This window comes from Gigantopelta aegis, unplaced genomic scaffold (genome assembly GCF_016097555.1).
Source record: "Gigantopelta aegis isolate Gae_Host unplaced genomic scaffold, Gae_host_genome ctg4852_pilon_pilon:::debris, whole genome shotgun sequence".
Taxonomy (NCBI): Eukaryota; Metazoa; Mollusca; class Gastropoda; order Neomphalida; family Peltospiridae; genus Gigantopelta; species Gigantopelta aegis.
Window position 1 is genome coordinate 1 of NW_024534081.1, and position 23,982 is coordinate 23,982.

Here is a 23,982-nt window from a genome sequence, read left to right on the forward strand (position 1 = left end):
AATAACTGTCAATGCCTTCTCAATATACTTTCATTAAAAACTCTTTTTATCTCAAATGATGAATTTAAAAATTAGGAATATGAAATAAAGAAATTTTAAAAAAATCAAAGATATTTATATTATAAATAATATTTACAGTAATGTTTGTTTTGGGACTGTCAGGAAAATGGATCAGAAAAGTTGGTAGGGAGAAAAACTCTTAATATTGGTAGCGGATGACTTCAGTAGTAAACCATCCATTTGATCTAGTGAATATACTGAGGTCAATCAAGAAAAATAGAAGATAAATGTTCATATTTTAATGTTTCAGCAATATCCAAGAATACCACCACTGATTGTTAAGGAAACAGTATGTCATCCTTATTTGGAAAAAAGGTAATTTTCTAGAACTATAGACATTTCTCTTTATTATAATATTCAGAATATCCACCCACTATCAACTTTACAATGAGTACACTTGCGACCCCATGTTCTAATGGCCTAGACTCTAAGAAAAACAGGATACACCAAATTAAATATGATATATATCATTTGTGGTAATAAACAGTCTGTTGTATATAAGCACCCCACAAAAAGGTCATTTTCTAAAAGTTTGATATATCACATATCAAGACCATTACTCAAAAACACTTTACTTATTAATATTCTACACTATTTCAGGAGAAAACCTGCCATCCCACAAACCCATACCAATACAAATTATCATCCTCAAAATAACCCATACCTGTACAACTTGCCAATTCCCTCATGTTCTTGTATATTCTTTTGATACTTGGGATGTGAGTCAATCTCCACCTGAAATAAAAAATGCCAAATACTACAGTTTCTGGACGAAGAATATAATTTCCCTCATTTCTGGACTACTCACTCTACTACAAATGATCAAAGATAAATGAAATCACCTCCTATAATCTACTTTCTAAAACAAAAGACAAAAAACATACGTTCTACTATAGTAAACAGTATTAATTAACAAGTTATAATTGATATATTACATTTTGGACAGCACTATAGCTATAAGTTACAGTTACACAATATCAAAGTCTGCTGACCTAAAAGTTTGATATTGTCACATAGTTTTATTTCATATATAGTTAGTTAAACTGATATTGGACTATAATATAACTACTGTAGTATTAACACTTCATATTATTATAAAAGTCTAAATATAGTACTATACTCTGTCCAAGTGAGAAGAGCACCTCATTGAAAAAAGTTATTGACATATCTGGGTGGCTCTTCTCAACTCTGGACAGAGTATAACATCCGCTATGACCTTGTGACACAAGTATGAACAATAACAGGTCATTAATACAGAACTATTAAAAATGAACTAATGTTAATAACTATTAAAATGAACTAATATTAATAAACTATTAAAATGAACACTAATATTAATAACTATTAAAAAATGAACTAATTTATAACTATTAATAAACTAAGTTGATATACAGTTTATAGACTAAACCTGTTTGTACATATGACTCATGACAAGGTTCTTGTAATTATTCTTAGCAATATCCATGTAATGTTTAGATTTACCATTAATAGCATGTACTGAGGCCAGTGCATACCTGCCACCTGAAAAACATGTCTGGTCATGAGACAAAGAAAAAAATAAGAAAGGTCACTTATAAACATTATTAGACAATTTTAGAACATAACAATCAATTATATAATAAAATTGTAATATTTTATATATATCAGGTATTACAACATACCAAGTGTTGCATTTTATTTTCTCTATGACCACTCCTAATATCACTAACTACCAGGAATCTCTTGTGGCTAAACATAACAGAAATAAATTAGGTTCCATAGCCTATAATAATATAACAATAAGTAGTAATGATAATAATTGTCTATACAACTTACCTCTATAGCATATAGAACATATCATGAGCTTCTATGTCATGTTTACTTGTAATTAACCACGCCTTAATAAGATATTATAAAAACTGTCACCAAGAGCTCCTAAAGATATATGCTCTAAAAAATGATGATGAATATAATTATAAAAAAAATGATGAATAAATTATAAAAGATGTTGACATTTTGTTTGAACACTTACTGTTTCCCCATCGACCTAATGTAATCAGGATTGATGAAGTTAGGATAAAGACCATCTGATTTGGGAGCATCTTTGAGTAATTTACGAAATATGTAATACCTATGACAATAAATGAAACATTACTACTCTGGTCTAGGTCACTGTGATAAATATTGATACTAATGGTAGCTATCCTAGGTCAAGGGGTGGTAAGTACTGATGTTCACTAGTCTAGAGCTTACTAATGGTAGCTGTCTAGGTCACTGTGGTAAGTACTGATGTTCACTAGTCTAGAGCTTACTAATGGTAGCTGTCCTAGGTCACTGTGGTAAGTACTGATGTTCACTAGTCTAGAGATGCTTATATAATGGTAGCTATCCTAGGTTACTGTGGTAAGTATTGATGTTTATTAGTCTAGAGGTTACTAATGGTAGCTATCCTAGGTCACCGTGGTAAGTATTGATGTTTACTAGTCTAGAGGTTACTAATGGTAGCTATCCTAGGTCACTATAGTAAGTACTGATGTTCACTAGTCTAGAGCTTACTAATGGTAGCTATCCCAGGTCACTGTGGTAAGTACTGATGTTCACTAGTCTAGAGCTTAATAATGGTAGCTATCCTAGGTTACTGTGGTAAAAGTATATGATGTTTATTAGTCTAGAGGTTACTAATGGTAGCTATCCTAGGTCACTGTGGTAAGTATTGATGTTTACTAGTCTAGAGTTACTAATGGTAGCTATCCTAGGTCACTGTAGTAAGTACTGATGTTCACTAGTCTAGAGCTTACTAATGGTAGCTATCCCAGGTCACTGTGGTAAGTACTGATGTTCACTAGTCTAGAGCTTACTAATGGTAGCTATCCTAGGTCACTGTGGTAAGTACTGATGTTTACTAGTCTAGAGCTTACTAATGGTAGCTATCCTAGGTCACTGTGGTAAGTAATGATATTCACTAGTCTAGAGCTTACTAATGGTAGCTATCCTAGTTCACTGTGGTAAGTACTGATGTTCACTAGTCTAGAGCTTACTAATGGTAGCTATCCTAGGTCACTGTGGTAAGTACTGATGTTATACTAGTCTAGAGGTTACTAATGGTAGCTATCCTAGGTCACTGTGGTAAGTACTGATGTTTACTAGTCTAGAGCTTACTAATGGTAGCTATCCTAGGTCACTGTGGTAAGTAATGATGTTCACTAGTCTAGAGGTTACTAATAGTAGCTATCCTAGGTCACTGTGGTAAGTACTGATGTTCACTAGTCTAGACCTTACTAATGGTAGCTATCCTAGGTCACTGTGGTAAGTACTGATGTTCACTAGTCTAGAGCTTACTAATGGTAGCTATCCTAGGTCACTGTGGTAAGTAATGATGTTCACTAGTCTAGAGGTTACTAATGGTAGCTATCCTAGGTCACTGTGATAAGTACTGATGTTCACTAGTCTAGAGGTTACTAATGGTAGCTATCCTAGGTCACTGTGGTAAGTAATGATGTTCACTAGTCTAGAGCTTACTAATGGTAGCTATCCTAGGTCACTGTGGTAAGTACTGATGTTTCACTAGTCTAGATCTTACTAATGGGTTAGCTATCCTAGGTCACTGTGGTAAGTACTGATGTTTTACTAGTCTAGAGCTTACTAATGGTAGCTATCCTAGGTCACTGTGGTAAGTAATGATGTTCACTAGTCTAGAGGTTACTAATAGTAGCTATCCTAGGTCACTGTGGTAAGTACTGATGTTCACTAGTCTAGAGGTTACTAATGGTAGCTATCCTAGGTCACTGTGGTAAGTAGTATGATGTTCACTAGTCTAGAGCTTACTAATGGTAGCTATTCTATGTCACTGTGGTGCTACATACCTTATTTAGGTAGAGTGGATTTTTTAGATAAATAAGTCAAGTACTGATATTCCAATTGTAGAGTTCCAGCTTCAGAGAGAATAGAAAATCTATGTGTCCACGGCCATTCTTTTGCATTACCACTATAATCACATGACAAAGGACATAGTTCATATGATAATCATGTGATCACTTACGTTTTCAAATTCACTAAATTATAAGGGATTCCGTAGGAGTATTAAAAGCTGGTAGAAATTTGTTAACTACTTCAAAAGCTTTCTCTTTAAATAACTAGAGAATAAAACTAGACAATAATAATAAAATATTATATCAATTTTTAACCTCATCTCCACTAAGAGCATAGGCACTGAGAAATCCACCAACAAATCGGATATTAAATTCAACAGAGAGACATGAGTAGATACCTAAATGATTAACACTTAATTATAATAGTACTTTGTAACTTCTCTCTATCCATCTATCTCTCTGTTTATCAGTGTATCAGTTGTCTATTGTCTGTCCATTGATCGGTCCATCTGTCCATTGATCTATCTGTCTGTCATTGATCTGTCTATCTGTCCATTGATCTGTCTATCTGTCCATTGATCTATCTGTCTGTCCATTGATCTATTTGTTTGTCCATTGATTGTCTATCTGTCCATTGATCTGTATCTTGATCTATTTGTCTGTCCATTGATTTGTCTATCTGTCCATTGATCTATTTTTGTCTGTCCATTGATCTGTCTATCTGTCCATTGATCTGTCTATCTGTCCATTGATCTATTTGTCTGTCCATTGATCTGTCTATCTTGATCTATTTGTTGTCCATTGATCTGTCTATCTGTCCATTGATCTATTTGTCTGTCCAATCTGTCTATCTGTCCATTGATCTATTTGTCCTTGACTATTTGTCTGTCCATTGATATGTCTATCTCCATTGATCGTGTCTATCTGTCCATTGATCTGTCAATCTGTCCATTGATCTGTCTACTAAACCTACTAAGATTCATTCATTACCTGTTCAATATTAAAATGATCCTTAACCAATTCCTTGCAACATAAAATTCCTCATGGAGACCGCAATATACAATGTATCAAGACTATCAACGAGGGTAGCACCCAAACGAGAATTACCAAGAATACTATTTGGATTTCTTTCCTTGGACAATGGCTTAAGTTCATTCTCTCCCATTGAATATTTTACATAACCATCCCAAGCATGTTGATCATCTAGAATAGTAATAGTTATATTAAGATTATTAAGATTATATTAAGATTATTAGATTATATTAAGATTATTAAGATTATATTAAGATTATATTAAGATTATATCTTAAGATTATATTAAGATTATATCTTTAGGTTATATTAATGGTCTCTATAATTTTATATATTATTATTTAATGTAGAGATTTAGTTGCACACAATGAATTAAGTCACATGTGTGTGTCATTTTAACAGATGCAGCATTAAAATAGAGCCATTTTTCAAATTAATATTCCTTTAATTAATAGGAGCTTTAATTAGAAACCAACTATGAACTAAATCTAAAGTCCCTCATATAACATAATATATGATATCATAGGTATAGGAACAGGGAGGGGGGGGGGGGGGGCACAGGGGGGCATGTGCCCCCCCCAATGACAAAATTGTTCCTACACCTATGGATATCATATTAAACATGAAGTGTAAGACACAATATACATTTACATTAGAATATAATAATTATAATTAATATAATTATAATTAATACTATAGACAATAAATAATGATTATTGTATATGTAGATACCTTTATATACTAAAGTATCTCATAATGTATTATTGGAACATACCTCCTTAACTTTAGCTTGTCTCTCCTGTGTTTTTGTTAAGATACCTTGTTTAGTGCTTAATGTCACGTCTTTCTTAGAGTTCATGATTTTAAGCTTTGATTTTTGACTAATAGAACTTGTTTGAGATTGATTTCCTTCATGGACTTTGTCAATGGGGTGTGGTTTGGTATCTACGCTATTGTCCTGAGATGCTGACTCACGATGTATCATTATCGGAGCTTTCTCAGAATGTTTCATATCTACTCTATTGTCCTGAGATGCTGACTCATGATGTATCATTATAGAAGGTTTTTCTGAAGGTCCAGAGCTCATAATAGCATGAGGTATTCTATGTTTGAATACATTTTCAGGCTTCCTGGAATATTTTATAGACACGGTAGAACTATACGAATAGTTGTAAGTGACAAGGGCTAATTCACTATTATAAATATAACGAACGACTACAAAATATGGTCAATGTACTGCGTCTTCCTGGAACAGGAGGTACAGCTGCCGTCCCTACTCCTCTAGGCTTATAATAGAGGGGAAGAGTAGAAGAAGAGGACATCATTTGTCTAAGTAATAAGATGAACTATTTGTTAAATTCCTTTTCTTGTGATAAATAGTTAATTAATTTTCCTCGTTTCGCGCAGTCGGCCCAGAGACCACGTGGTCTGTACGTACAGGTCATGATTTTAAACTATTATTCTTGTTACGAAGAGTTTTCTGAAATAAATTTACAATATTATAATATAAGTTCCCATAAGTAAATAATATTATTTTAAATTGTTGAGAAAGGTACATAGAACAGACATCATTGGAGATCGTATGTGCAGGAAATTAGAAATTACAATAAAAATTAATTAATATTTAAGTAGCACAATTAAATAATTAATAAATCAATAATAATTATTAATACTTCCAATATTCTAATTATACAGAAACAGTATTGTTATTTGAAAGGCGTGGCATATTAGTAGGAAAATTATCCAGTAATGGCAGAGGATGAGCTTCAGTATTGAACACCCATTTATCTAGTGATATTACTGAGTCATCAGAAAATAGAAGATAAAGATATTTTAATGTTTCAGCAATAAAGAATGATTGTTGGACATCATCTTTTGGTGCTTCTCCACTATAAGAATCTTTGATACCTGAGTAACCTCCTGTATCAACTCTACAGTGTGATTCCAAAGCCTAAACAATGAGAATTTGATAAGCTTCATTGTTCTGAGCTTCTTATATATCCTCAAACCCATTCCTAAATACATCCTCATACTCAAACCTATATTAAAGCAACATCTGTCCTCAACCCCATACCAACTCATCCTCAAACCTGTACAAGTATAATGAGTTATCTATGGTCAATACCAGTAACTTCCATCCTCAACCCATACCAACTCATACTCAACCTGTACAAGTATATGAGTTATCTATGGTCCAATACCAGTAACTTGCCATCCTCAAACCCATACCACTCATACTCAAACCTGTACAAGTATAATGAGTTTATCTATGGTCCAATACCAGTAACTTGCATCCTCAAACCCATACCAACTCATACTCAAACCTGTACAAGTATAATAAGTTATCTATGGTCCAATACCAGTAACTTGCCATCCTCAAACTGATATTAGCAAACACTGTTATCCTCAAACATACCTTTACAACATCCCAGCCCCATTCTCGATACATAGGATCCTTTGTTAGTCTCCATAAATAAAATATGATTCCACAGTCTCTGGACGTAAAAGATACACATCTTCTCATTTTTTCTGCTATTAATTTTTCCTGAGCCATCCATACGAAATGCTTCTGGACCTAAATTGCTTCCTAGAGAGAGAGAGAGAGAGAGAGAGAGAGAGAGAGAGAAGAGAGAGAGAGAGAGAGAGAGAGATTTAAAAGGGGAAATTTTAAAAAGACTACAAGGAAACTCTAAAAAGATTACAAATGATGTCCAATTTAAAGTTATCTTATCGTTAAAACAAACATTAGATGTGTACATAAAAAAAATGAGGTTAATATTATTGATAACATATAAAAAACAATTAATATTATAATATTAACCTCAACAACTATATCAATGTATAGATATTATATCACTATTGCCATAGTTCCAAACATCATTTTAGACCTCAAGATCACACAAGGGTATGTCCCATAAACTCTATTATTATTACATGTATAATATACTAATTAATATACTAATTAACAGCGATATTAAATACCAATTACTTGCTAGTCCCCTATGGGATAACTGACCTGTTTGTACATATGACTCACGACAAGTTCTTGTAATATTCTTAGCAATATCCATGTAATGTTTAGATTTACCATTAATAGCATGTACTGAGGCTAATGCATACATACCACCTGAAAAACATGCCTGGTCAAAGAAAGAAAAGGAGATTATGTTACGACTATATTTACCAGTACAAGGAGAACATACCAAATGTTGCATTTTTCCATCTTTGCGTCCATTTCTTAAATCGTTGACTAATAAGAATTTATTATTTAAAACGTATTGAAACAGTTTGGACTCAATAGCCTAATATAACATAATATAATAATTATTATTATTACCTCTTAATTAATTTGATTTACCTCTATGGCATTATAGAACATATCACGAGCTTCTATGTCATGTTTACTTGTAATTAACCACGCCTTAAGGAGATACTCATAAAAACTATCACCAAGAGCTCCTAAAGATATATGCTCTATAGAAAAAAAAAATTTTAAACAAAAAGTACAATTTAAAAAAAATTAAAAAAGTGAGAAATAATAAATATAATGATATTTTAAAAGTATCTTCAGAATGAATTCATATATTGTACTACTTACTAGTTCCCCATCGACCATTATCAGGATTGATAAAGTTAGGATAAAGACCATCTGATTTGGGAGCATCTTTGAGTAACTTACGAATATGCAGTACCTACAATATTATAGAACATCATTATTATATCGTTATATCATGTATTATATCGTTATAGTACATGTATTATATCATTATAGTACATGTATTATATCGATATTACAGGCAAAGACACTGAACATCCCCACAGGATAAAGTGAACAGCTAATTACTTATTCATGAGGGTGTGGTCAATTATATCTTGTACAGGGAGCTCAAGTCTTAATTACTATTTACAAAGCATACAAAAATTGAAGAGGATCCATCCTCACTCTAACATTATTTCTATTTTATTATCACTTTGTACCTTGTCTAAATAAATCGGTTTCTTTGCTAACATTGTTAAATATTGATATTCTAATTGTAACGTTCCAATCTCTGATAGCACTGAACATTTGCCTGATGCCCACCCCCAATTCTTTAATGCACCACTACAATGAAAAAATTACATGATCATGTGACAAAACATATGATCATTTACGTTTTTAAGTTGACTAAGCTCTTTGGAATCCCACTTGGAGTATTAAAAGCAGGCATCATTTTGTCTGCTAGTTCAAGAGCTTTTTGTTTAAATATCTAGAGAGAGAGAGAAAGAGAGAGAGAGAGAGAGAGAGAGAGAGAGAGAGAGAGAGAGAGAGAGAGAAGAGAGAGAGAGAGAGAGTGTGAAAGAGAGAGAGAGAGAGAGAGAGAGAGAGAGAGAGTGAGAAAGAGAGAGAGAGAGAGAGTTTATTACTTACAATAAAACACAACATGATTAATAGTTTTCTTGTAACTACAAAGTTTTGTTTGTTAAACATGTAATAAAGTTTAAACAATAGATCAAATTGATGACAAATTGTGGTTTGTATAGTTGTAGTAATAACATTGTTTAAAAGGAATTGTACTATTAGTACAAAGGACAAGAATAGTAACAGCTGCTAGTCCAGTCTGTTTACTTAGTAAGGATACTATCAGAATAGTGAATAACAATTTGTTATTTATAAGTCAATACAATTCCTTTAATAAAGAGCAAATTGATAGTACAATCTTTTAATGATACATTAAACAGGAATTCACAGGATAAGCCAACCTAATTAAATTCTTGGGGTTCCTAGTCATATTTGATACATGACCACTAGAATGTCAGGAATCTTTATATAATAAAATATAATATAGTATTATTAGTGGATTTCCTAGTATTATTGTGTATATAATATAATGTATTATTTGTGGATTCCTAGTATTATTGTGTATATAATATAATATAGTATTATTTGTGGATTTCCTAGTATTATTGTGTATATAATGCAACATATTATTTTTTTTGTGGTTTTTGTACACCTGATGTCGGTGATGTTATAAAGATTATGAAAGGAAACACCGATATATTGTTTATTTTTTTTCCTACAAAAGTAAGTTAATTATAGTAAGGGAATTATTATAGTCATAACATTGACATTAGTGTGTTTAATGTCAGTTCTAAAATGTAATATTAATTCATTACAACACTGTGTGCTCATTATTTGAATGTGTGGTCTTTATAAGGTATCCATAGCAATGTGTGTCCTCAATAAAACATCAAATAGTACACTAAAGTATTAGTATGAGACTAGAACAAGTGTCCTCAATATAGAGGTTGTATAATACACTAAAGTATTAGTATGGGACTAGAACAAGTGTCCTCAATATAGAGGTTGTATAATACACTAAAAGTATTAGTATGGGACTAGAACAAGTGTCCTCAATATAGAGGTTGTATAATACACTAAAGTATTAGTATGGGACTAGAACAAGTGTCCTCAATATAGAGGTTGTGTAATACACTAAAGTATTAGTATGGGACTAGAACAACTGTCCTCAATATAGAGGTCGTCTTTTTATTTCACAATGTTCTTCCTGAGACTCCATTATTGTTTAAACACTTAGCAATGCACATCATTTACAAGAACACAAACTGATGAGATCAAAGTACATGATGTAGTTTCTTTATATAATAATGTTAACAATAAAACATGTCCATAATAGAATTATTATAGAACTATTTGTTAAGATATTGCCATAACGATGTAATGTCATCTTATGAGATTGGATCATTCAGAAAACGTAATAGTTGTATTCTCCGCGAGTAAACAACCACAACACACACACAAAACAACCCATTATTAAGACAATGTGCATTAAATAGAGTGTATTTTGGCATAAGAAAGGTACATGAAAATGTATACAACTTGTCTAATAATTTACTAATAATTTACTAATAATTTACTAACAATTTACTAACTATTCTACTCAGTAAACAAGAAAAGACAACAACAATGAAGGTAAATGTACTCATTGTTTATTTAAACTACGACATATAAATCAATTGTCTTTAGTTTACAATATAATAATGTTATTACCTCTTCTCCGCTAAGAGCGTAAGCACTAAGGAATCCACCAATGAAACGAATATTAAACTCAAAGAAAGAAACTTGCGATGCTACCTAAAAAAAATATGTATAGATATCCATTTCAAATTATGAGATACGTGTGAAATTTTGTACATTTTAACACAACCTTAATGTTAATGGGACATCATCTAACTTTGTATAAAATATATCTGATATTAATCATCATTATTGCATTACATGGGCAATATAGTTGGATTACAATATTAAAATTTGATAACAAGAGTATTTATTTTTCATTGGCAATATAGTTCATTGATATAATTAAAAAGTAATTAAAATTCTGTTAAATTTGTTAATCAAATTACAAAACAGTCGTTAACAAGAAAACAAGTTACCAAAACAATTCATATAAGTATACTTTTCCTCAACATGACACGCCAACCACAATATGACACAGCTGTGTCACATATAGATATCCCTGTAATATGACCTCTCTACAGTAAATACATCAATATAGAGGTTGTATAATACACTAAAGTATTAGTATGTATGGGGGACTAGAACAAGTGTTCTCAATATAGAGGTTATATAATACACTAAAGTATTAGTATGGGACTAGAACAAGTGTCCTCAATATAGAGGTTGTATAATACACTAAAGTATTAGTATGGGACTAGAACAAGTGTCCTCAATATAGAGGTTGTATAATACACTAAAGTATTAGTATGGGACTAGAACAAGTGTCCTCAATATAGAGGTTGTATAATACACTAAAGTATTAGTATGGACTAGAACAAGTGTATAATCACTAAGTATTAGTATGGGACTAGAACAAGTGTCCTCAATATAGAGGTTGTATACACTAAAGTATTAGTATGGACTAGAACAAGTGTCCTCAATATAGAGGTTGTATAATACACTAAAGTATTAGTATGGGACTAGAACAAGTGTCCTCAATATAGAGGTTGTATAATACACTAAAGTATTAGTATGGGACTAGAACAAGTGTCCTCAATATAGAGGTTGTATAATACACTAAAGTATTAGTATGGGACTAGAACAAGTGTTCTCAATATAGAGGTTGTATAATACACTAAAGTATTAGTATGGGACTAGAACAAGTGTCCTCAATATAGAGGTTGTATAATACACTAAAGTATTAGTATGGGACTAGAACAAGTGTCCTCAATATAGAGGTTGTATAATACACTAAAGTATTAGTATGGGACTAGAACAAGTGTCCTCAATATAGAGGTTGTATAATACACTAAAGTATTAGTATGGGACTAGAACAAGTGTCCTCAATATAGAGGTTGTATAATACACTAAAGTATTAGTATGGGACTAGAACAAGTGTCCTCAATATAGAGGTTGTATAATACACTAAAGTATTAGTATGGGACTAGAACAAGTGTCCTCAATATAGAGGTTGTATAATACACTAAAGTATTAGTATGGGACTAGAACAAGTGTCCTCAATATAGAGGTTGTATAATACACTAAAGTATTAGTATGGGACTAGAACAAGTGTCCTCATATATACACTAAAGTATTAGTATGGGACTAGAACAAGTGTTCTCAATAAAAACAATGAGTGAATTTGTGAGTGGTTTCTACAGTATCACATACTTACCTCTGCAATATGAAAATGCTCTTTAACCCATTTAGTGGCATCATGAAACTCATCATGTAAACCAGCTATATATAGAGTGTCCAGACTATCAACGAGGGTAGCACCCAGATGAGTTCTTCCAAAAACAGCAGCAGAATGACCTTTCTTTGAAAGGGGCTTCACTTCATTTTCTCCCAGCGCATATTTGAAATAGCCATCCCATGCATGCTTGATCATCTTAAAATATATAATATCATGTGACCACACAACAAAATATCGATCGATACCTGTTTAACTTTTTCTTGTCTTTTGCTTGTTTCAGACAGGTTGGAATCAGACGGATGTGTTCCTGTTTCTTTCGAGTTTCCATTCTCAGTTTTCTGGGTCTCTCGGTCTGAGACTGTTTTTTCTGTTTTTATTCTATTTATTTTGGGTGGTTTTGAAGTACTAACTTCCGGACCTTCTTTACTAGTATGAATGACTTGTGCTACATGTGGCTCACTGCTGTCAGTATGATGAGGTGTATCTACAGTTGATTCACTGGACAATTGAACATTACTACTTAGAGGAACTCTGTGAATAAAAGTATCTATACGCATTCTCGAAACTGGTAGAATCTTTGGCTTGGATTTCAGGTAAGTATGTTATTAAAGCACACCACGCTATAATAAACATTATTAAAAGGGCGACTAATAGGTAAGTTTCTTTGGATTTGACTGGGGATCTGGGTCTTCCTGGTGGTCCCACAGTCCTGCCGTGTTTATAGTAAAGAGGAAGGGACGACGACGACATATCTGCTGCTAGAGAGGAAGTTTTTCCTCTTCCCTCTTGAAAATGGGCCTTTCTTGATGTAGACAAAGATCAAGAGGACGGTTATGATAGGATACAATTATAAACTGAGGACTTCTGTGGAGCACGCCCCTGCTAAAATAAACCACGCCTAGAGTTACTTTAAGATCACGTGATCATATTATATTTTGAAACATGGCGGGCGAAGAACAAGAAGATGTGGAACTGCGAGACTTAGTAGCACAGACCTTAGAGACTCAGGGCATACTAGGAAAGATACGAGTAAGTTTATATAGAAATTTTAAAAAAAACAAAGTATAAATATTAATGAACCTTGTACAAGCCACACCCCTTATCAACAATCTCTCCTCCAGGCACAGTTGAGAGCTAGTGTTTTTTTAGCATTAGAAGAACAAGAATCAAAAGATGTAAGAGAAACTTTCTTGCTGCATAATATTTATCCTGTTACCATAGAAACCACATCCTCTTGGAAACGATAAACTCAAAACCTTCTTAAAGAGCAAAGAAGGTATATATAAATATTTACATCAAGTACATGTACATGTAAATATATGTAACAAATACATGTAGATACATTATATCATATACACATACATTGAATACAATACATATAGTCTAGGGATAATATAGTACATTTAGTAAATAAATGACATATGCTTGTTATTCCAGGTCAAATGACTGCTGGTCTTGTACGAGAATTTTTAGAGTTTTTTGAACTTGATTTCACATGTTCTGTGTTTGATCCTGAAACCAATGTGGTATGGGTATCTGTCCATTTGTCTTATTCATTCATTTCTGTTTCATCAATTTATCCTAACTAATTACAACTCGACCTAATGTCCATCCATTTCTATCCAGTATATCCATTTGTTTGTCTATGTATCCATATGCTTATCTATTTTTCCATTTATATCTTTATCTATCCATTTATCTTTAATAGCTTGAGTCATATCAAGGCAGAGACCAGTTAGCTAATGACGCAGGTCTTAATCCAACGTCTGATGCTCCATTGTTGTTTGGTTTACTTAAACAAGCTAAAAGTTCACCTCCGCAGATTTCAGAGAACATAACAATACCGTCATTTACTGTACCTTCTCTCACCATGGCAACCTCTGCATCCACAATAATCCCAGCCTTTTTAACCACACCCCCTCCAACTACTGCAGTAGCCTCTATAGACAACCATCCTCTTTTTCATTCTCAGCTGTGACCACTTCCAAACCACTCCCACTGGATACTGTAACTACATCTAAACCTCACCCACTGGATACACCCATGATCTCCTTAGATACTAATCCACTTGTGAAAACTATAGAAGGCAGTCATGATGATTTTAGTTTAGATGGTAAATTTTTGAAGTCATCTGATAGTCTTGGAAGAGGCGGAGACATTTTAGAGAGCATCCTTCAGGGAAGCTCAAGTAGGGATGGTCCTTTTCCTTCAACAACCAATGAAAAATCTAAAGATAAGAAGAAAGACTTAATTGAAACTGATCCATTAAGAAGGTATGGTTGCCATAGTTACAGTTGCTATAGTTATGGAGCTTATAGATGTGTAATATATTATCATCATTACTTTGTCTTGTAGGGGAACTAATGGATTAAATGTGGGTGGAGAAAGGGCGGAGTCAGATGATGACTTGTCAGCTTTACATAGTGCTAAGGTATGTATGATGTTTGTTTCATTGATTATCGTCATGGTAACTATATCTTTTATAGTATGACACAACAGACCATTCTCTTTCTCAGACAAGTACTTCAGCCGTTGGTGACTTTGACTATACAGAACATATACAATAACCACACCCCAATACCGCGCCCTTTTCTCGTTTTAGTACATAATACACTAATACTAAAAACTTAATAATGAAAATAATTAATTAACCACGCCTACATAGTAGTTGCTAGGAGACTAAACAACGTGGATGCATCAATTTGAGATATGGAATTGAATGAAGTAAGAACATTATTGATAAATGTCAAGTTTCCAGGTAAAGAAAATAGTATATAAATTTAATATGAATTAAAATTTTAAATACAACAGGTGATAATGATCAAAGCTATCTTTTAGCTATTGCTGGCCCATCAATTAGAAAGGTACCATCCATTGTCATTAGGATAGATGAATGGATAGAGATAATGTAGTAAAGAAAGGAATGAAGAACAGCTATATACTTTACAATATTTACTGGACATATTTATTACAGGAAATTATTAAGAACAGAGAAGAATCAGTGAATGAAGATCAAACCAGATTAGCAGCTGTTATTGAGATACAAAGGACATGGCGTGGTCATAGAACAAGGAGTAAATTAAAGGATATATTATGTCTGCATAAACCACAGTCTTCATGTACTAGTACTAAATCACAGGTAATTAGTATATAATGACAGGGGCAACATGATTTTTTATATTATGTCTTGTAGGATTCATTGACTTTACAGGGAATATTAAGGTTTGTTGATCTCTATGTAATTTATCCATACATCCATCTACCTGTCTATTCATCCATAATAGTAATATTATTTATCCATTTATTAACCTATTCATCCATAATAGTAATATTATGTATCCATTTATTAACCTATTCATCCATATAGTAATATTATGTATCCATTTATTAACCTATTCATCCATCAATTCATTACATCTGTCCATTTCATCTATTTAGCGCAAAGTTTGGACTAGACACACAGCAGCTGTAGCCATTCAACAAACATGGAGAGGCTACAGTGTAAGTAAAACAGTATTATCATAATATATGTAACTATTATTATTATATAATACTATATACTATAACATTATATACTATAGTATTATCATAATATATGTAACTATTATTATAGAAAACTATATACTATAAGATTATATACTATAGTATTATCATATATATGTAACTATTATTATTATATAATACTATATACTATAAGATTATATACTATAGTATTATCATAATATATGTAACTATTCTTATATATAATACTATATACTATAACATTATATACTATAGTATTATCATAATATATGTAACTATTATTATTATATAATACTATATACTATAAGATTATATACTATAGTATTATCATAATATATGTAACTATTATTATTAATATACTTATACTATAAGATTATATACTATAGTATTATCATATTATATGTAACTATTATTATTATATATAATACTATATACTATAAGATTATATACTATAGTATTATCATAATATATGTAACTATTATTATTATATAATACTATATACTATAACATTATATACTATAGTATTATCATAATATATGTAACTATTATATATATAATACATATAATATAACATTATATACTATAATATTATCATAATATATGTAACTATTATTATTATATATAATACTATATACTATAACATTATATACTATAGTATTATCATATTATAATTACATCATTAATGTATTGATTATAGGATTATAAAGTGTTCAAATATTATAAGGAACTGATTAATTTTCACAGAAAAGGCAATCCAGCCTCGCTATTAAAGTGTATTAATCCACTAGAGGTATACTACAATATTATAATATTATATTGACTTCATTTTATTACTAGGCACAGCTCCTTGATAAAGCGTCAGGAGGTTATGTGAGATTTCGTTTAGGAGGGGTATGTGGAACCACCTATCCATCCATTCATTCAACTATCCATCCATTCATTCATGTATCCATTTCTTCTCATAGGACAAGTTTCCTCCAACTATCTACTACAAAATCTTCACTACTCGTACTATAGTTGATATGTGCACATTTAGTCCACGAGATTACACAGCTATGAGTGAAAGAAGACAACTAGGACAAGATATACACAATACTAATCCTCGTATACTTCCTGTAAATACTGATAACTGGTATAGAAGACAAGAGAATAAGGCTGGAGACCTATATCAGTAATTAATGTAATAGCAATTATATATTTGGTCTCTTTAGTCATCTAGAATGTTCTCTAGTGATCAATATATGACAAGTTGTTTATCAAAGTCTGTACCTTTTCATCACATGAAGGTAAGTTAAGAGCTAGCCCAGTAGTTATCTTTACTTACATCAGTAACCTAGGATAGCTACCATTAGTAAGCTCTAGACTAGTGAACGTTAGTATTTATGACAGTGACTTAGGATAGCTACCATTAGTAAGCTCTAGACTATTGAACATCAGTACTTACCACAGTGACCTATGATAGCTACCATTAGTAAGCTCTAGACTAGTGAACATCAGTACTTACCACATTGACCTAGGATAGCTACCATTAGTAAGCTCTAGACTAGTGAACATCAGTACTTACTACAGTGACCTACCATACAATAGTGTCATAGACAAGAAGATATTGTCAAGAGAAGAAAACAAAGAAAGAGAGAATGGATGATAAAACTGTTAGTATACTCATTTCACACACACACACATACAACATTATTCCATTTGTTCATGCAGTTACAGAGAGAACTGTAGAGAACACTTCAAACAGAGAACAGAGGGAACACTTCAAACAACTCCGTTAGATTCTGAACAACAAAAATCAAGAACGAGAAGTAATGGAAGAAGACAAGATTGAAGATATTGAAGAGAGTATTGATGATTTAATACAATGGAGTACTACACTTGATTTTGAACAGTAAGTTTATCAACTTAAATACAATTATATTAACATTATCAATACTATAAAAGACTGTAGAAATCTTAGAACAAGAGAGTTTCATAAAAAATGGTTATACAAAACTTTTAAACTGGAAGGATTACTAAAATGATACCTCTATGACTTCTCAGCATTGAAATATTAAAAATATTTTCCTTTGCTTACTACTGGAGGAGGTTAGACTGTTTTCATTTTCATTTAGGTACATATCAGATTGGCAGACTTTAGGAACTAGTTCAGTTCATGATGATCCTTATACAATAAAACTAACAAAGAAAATAAAGAGTTAACTAATATGTGTGTGTTTATAAGACATGTGACATACAAGTTAACAAAATAACAACGTTCTATTAATAAATAAATGAATTTTCTAATTATAAATTATTGTCAGCATTAGAGGATAATTAATAATATTAATTTATTTTACTCCATTGGTCATATTATTTGATGAAGACTGGAGTTCTATCTCCTTAATTGATGGTGGGTGCTCTATATCTTGTTTGCTTTGTATTAATTGTAATTCAATCTGTTCTGGACTTGGCTTAGCTCCACCAGACAACTCTACATGAGATATTAAAATAGTAACAACATTGTCTCCCTCCCCTCCCCCTCTCTCTCTCTCTCTCTCTCTCTCCAAACTTACCAAGAGCATGCTTTAATGTCCGAGTCAGTACAGCTTGCATTGTTAAGATAGCTTTCTTACAGGCAACCTATTAACAAATATTATAACAATAGATATAATAATGTTGTTTACATGTAGTCCATGTCCACTCCAACCTAACAGTACTGCGGTAAATAGTCACCTGTACCAGTAATGGAGCTTGAATTTTGGGGATAAGCTAGTCGAACTCTTTCTCCTATCAGTGTTAAGAGAGAGTTGTTACATACCTCTGATTTTCTATGTACCTATCATTCATCCTACCCTATATTTTATTAGGTAACATTATAACATGGTAACTAATTAGAGGTTGGCTTAAAGCACAATGAATTATTTACAATTGTTTCAAGTCACATCACATTTGTGTAACTACAATACAATCTATTATTTCATAATAGTAACGGTGATTATGATTAACAAAAACTATGACTCATAATGACAAAATTTATTACGATTATAATAACCTTGTTAACCAAAGCTATGACTCATAATGACATAATGTATTATACATATAACCCCTTATTAACAAAAACTATGATCATAATGACAAAATTTATTAGATTATAATGTTAACCAAAGCTCATAATGACATAATGTATTAAACTATATAACCCTTATTAACAAAAACTATGACTCATAATGACATAATGTATTAATATTATATAACCTTCATTATTGCCAGCAAATAGAACTAGCTCATCTTCTCTTCCAATAAATTCCACACTAGTAATAATGACACACTTAACACTCTTGATAATAGTCTCCACAGCCTATAATAGAGTCATACTCATTCTAAATATTTCATAAACTCATACCAACTGTGCATCAGCTTCAGACTTTATACTCATCCCAAGTATCAACCTTAATAAAAAAGATATATTAAAATAATTACAGTCTTAATTACTAGGGGTATTACTCCTTTAACTTACTCTGCTTCGTATTGATTAGGAGTGATAACATCAGCTAGTTTGATTAATTTCTCACAATAAATTGGCAAGAGCTCATCAGTTACATACTATATTTAATGTAACATAATGTAATAATGGTTTTTTTTATCTACATACCATTTTCCCATTGTCTCCCATAACTGGATCACACACTATGGGAAACAATACAGATGGATTTAGTTGTCATGGTAACACATGTAACAGGACATGTTGGTAAGTAATACAATTTGACAAAATGCTTAAAAAATAATTTGTTTAGTAAATTATAATTTGGTAAGTTATACAAACAATATATTGAGAAGTAAATGAAACAAACAAGTATGTCATTAACTTTAAACTCATCTCAATATATCGTAATATTATAATACAGTTAGTTATATCTATTGTGCTACTTAATAACATTACCATAGACAAGTTGAGGATTCTGTTGTTTTAATTCACAGATCAAGTCTATTACTCGATTTAAAAATGAAGTAGACCCAATGTAACCTGGAGTGATTAGATAACATTACATAATATGTCACCTCCTCTAATATAAACCTGTTAAAACATGAGTATATTTTAATAAATTATTAAAACGTAGTCCAGAAATTAAGACATCTAATTCAGCTGCTTCTAACACCTGTCCTTTAAATTGTTCATAACCTAATAAGAGACAACAGTAAGCAACTATTAGTACAACAAGTCACTGTATTAACAATATAGAGTTACCTTATAAGGAAGTTATGATCTGACTTACCAGTATGGTTTGAGAATTGAACACTGTTAATAACGTCTACTTCATAACCTAATAACTAGTACACGTGGCAATATTAGATGTGTATAGCGCTCTTAGAGACTTACCTGTAGCGGGAAAGTAGCAGCCGTGTTACCGACGTGGGCCATGAACGACGTGACTCTGTATGGACAACACCTGGCCTTTAGCCATGTCGTCAATACACGTGGGTGAGTGGGATACACTGACCACACCTACATTTTGTAATTCCAAATTTTTTATATTTTATGCACTACTGCTAAAAAACAAATAAAATACAGTTATATCTGGCAAACTAAAAACATATTAACAATTTTTCTTATTATTGTACAGCACGTTGAGAGTTACCCCATGTAAAGGGGTCACACCCACGGACTGAATGAGTTGGAGTGTTAGTATAAATATCAAAAATACAATTCATCAGCTGGTAGCTCAGAGCCAGATGTACTAAAAGCAACAGCTTCTTTGATTTCTTCTTTGACTTCTTTTTGAATAGCTTTGAGTTTCATCTTCAGTAGCAAGATTTTTATCAGTGATGTAACCAGAAGCCATTTTAATAGGGTCCCTTTTCTTTACGAAATATTTGTACCTCTTCAGTAGTACGATAACTAAATTATTAAATAAAAATAAAGAGTCCCTGTATGAACTGATTGTATCTAAATAATGAATGACAAAAACCACACCTTTTTCCTGGGTCACTCATACTGTGTCCATAGTAACGATAGGTGTTCAGTTCCATTACCAAAGGACCCTAGAAACATTGATAAATAACATAAAAATGGACAAATAGATCAATAATGGATGAATGGAAAAAAGACTGATGCATAGATCTTTACATTTCCTTCCAAAATGTACTGCTTTGCCCATTTAGTAGCCTCTCTTACAGCAAGTACATCTTGACCTTCAACATATATACCAGGGATATAATCTCCTCTAGCATAGTAGGCAGTGGATGCTGATGATCGATCTATTGACGTTCCCATACCATAATGATTGTTTTCACATACAAATAAAACAGGTAACTTCCATAGAGCGGACATATTAAAAGCCTCAAATACCTATAATGGATGAATGAATAGATGAATGGATAAATGGATAAACTGAAAGATGGATGTATAGATGAATGAGCAATAAATAGATAATCTATGTGTACCTGTCCTTGGTTGGCTGCACCGTCACCATAGAGACATATACATATATTGTCTTTCTTTTCATTGTATTGTAACTCCAATGCTATACCAGCACCTACAGGAACCTGAATATGATCAAAGGATATATCAGTAATAATAACATTAGACAGACAAATGAGTGTGTTACTGTGCCCAACTATACCATTACCACCATAAAAAGTTTGGCGCATACATGTGCATAGAACCACCTTTCCCTCTTGCACAACCAGTGCTCTTACCTAATACATAATATGATACCATGACATATTATTAGTGATATTACCTGTCAATTCTGCCAGTACTTCTTTTGGAGGTATACCTCTAGTATATGTCCAGCCGTGGGCACGATAAGCAGTGATAACAGGATCATCTTTTGTTATGACAGACTCCATACCAACAGCACAGGCTTCCTATAATAGTAAGTACTTGTTGTTATCCTAGGTCACTATGGTAACTACTGATGGTCACTAGTCTAGAGCTTACTAATGGTAGCTATCCTATGTCACTGTGGTAACTACTGATGTTTACAATAGTCTAGAGCTTACTAATGGTAACTATCCTAGGTCACTGTGGCAAGCACTGATGTTTACTAGTCTAGAGCTTACTAATGGTAACTATCCTAGGTCACTGTGGTAAGCACTGATGTTCAATAGTCTAGAGCTTACTAATGGTAGCTATCCTAGGTCAGTGTGATAAGTACTGATGTTTACTAGTCTAGAACTTACTGATGGTAACTATCCTAGGTCACTGTGGTAAGTACTGATGTTTACTAGTCTAGAGCTTACTAATGGTAGATATCCTAGGTCACTGTGATAAGTATGATGTTCAATAGTCTAGAGCTCACTAATGGTAGCTATCCTAGTCACTGTCATAAGTACTGATGTTCACTAGTCTAAAGTTTAATAGTGACCTATTCTAAAGCTTTCTTAACATACCTGTCCAATATAAAGATGGCAAAATCCACGAATAACTTTAGTTTGGATATAACTTCCTAGCTTCGTTCTCCATTTCTCGTATCATAACCATATCACGATAATATATTAAGAAACTCATCTCTTGTAATGGATGCAGTTTGTGAAGGACCTGACTCCAATTATGTAGCTTGAAAGGCTACAAAAAATATAGACAAATTCAAAAGATACAATACCAAAAAGGCCTACTGGTAGTTGGTACTCGGCTGATGTAGATTGGTACCTCAGTCCTAAGATCTAAGTAGTTATAGCATTACAGAGTTAATATAATATATATCATTTAGTGTAATGACTTACTCCAGCTCTCAAAAAAGATGGAGAGCGTGTAAAAACAGACAATGTTCTATATATGTGGCTCATTCTCGTTTTTCTATCACTTTAGACAGGTCGTTAATTTTAAGGGCGTAACTGCGCATAGTTTATAACGAGGGGCGTGATCAACAATGGGCGCGGCTATAAACATTGTTGTTAGGAGGGGCTCAGTTCGAGAAGACAATGGCTTTTGCAAGGTAAATATGACGCTATTATATAATGGCTGCAGACAATAAACTGTTTATAACTTCTCTCTTTTGTTTTCCAGTCAATATAGTTCAAAACAAATCAATTGGCTGCTTTGATTTCTTCGTCGTACACCAAAAAGCGAAAAAAAAATTTATCATCAAATAATTCCTTACCAAGCTACTGATTATGAAGTACTGTTGAGATATTGGCCAGCTGAACCTTATCTCAATTCTTTGGCTGCATTTTCTGGACCAGCCCTATTCCAATCCTGAAATAATTTTAGTAGAAAACTGTCGAGATTGGTCAGAAAAACTTGCAGAAACAGCTGGTCATCCTAACCATACTGGTATTAAAGGTATGACAAATGGATGGATGGATTATCAATGGATGCATGAATAGACAAAATGGACAGATGGTTTATTGTATAAATTACAGGATTGAAGGCAGTCTTTTTAACTGTTACTGGAGGGTCTGGAAATATTGAAATAGGGTCTGATAATGAAGCTCCCAGTGTTTTTATTAGTTATATAATACCTGTCACAAATGAAAGTCAGTAGATCAACAGACAGCAGATAAATGTATTTAGTATGTTCTCATTTTTAGGATCTAGTGTTGTCTCCTGTTATCCTGCTGACTCAACACTTTTTCCAAAGTTTCATTCACTTGAGAAAGTTCTTCATGACATGTATGATAACTCCATTAGTTTTACATCCAGCTACTAGAGAAATGCTAGCAGCTTTAGACAAGTAAGTGCTCAATATAGTCTAATAAGTTATTAATCAATTTGTCTACCAATGATCATTACTATTCATCCATTTGTCTACGAATGATCATTACCATTCATCCATTTGTCTACCTATTGATCATTACCATTCATCCATTTGTCTACCAATGATCATTACCCATTCATCCAT

At 32.4% G+C, this 23,982-nt stretch overlaps 1 protein-coding gene and 1 pseudogene across 1 annotated transcript; both read right to left on the bottom strand.

Moving 5' to 3' along the window:
- Nucleotides 1-724: 724 nt before the first annotated feature.
- Nucleotides 725-13,191, bottom strand: LOC121366151 (mannosyl-oligosaccharide 1,2-alpha-mannosidase IA-like; the record flags this gene model as incomplete). The annotated part of the gene is given in 13 exon segments (XM_041490712.1): nucleotides 725-795; nucleotides 6,634-6,891; nucleotides 7,357-7,418; nucleotides 7,421-7,454; nucleotides 7,457-7,527; nucleotides 7,957-8,080; nucleotides 8,299-8,414; nucleotides 8,539-8,632; nucleotides 8,919-9,042; nucleotides 9,093-9,187; nucleotides 10,990-11,073; nucleotides 12,614-12,829; nucleotides 12,880-13,191. Coding segments are annotated over 13 exon segments (1,661 nt in total), but the record flags the coding sequence as incomplete, so codon positions are not given.
- A 7,558-nt stretch (nucleotides 13,192-20,749) lies between these two features.
- LOC121366149 lies at nucleotides 20,750-23,982 on the bottom strand (annotated as a pseudogene).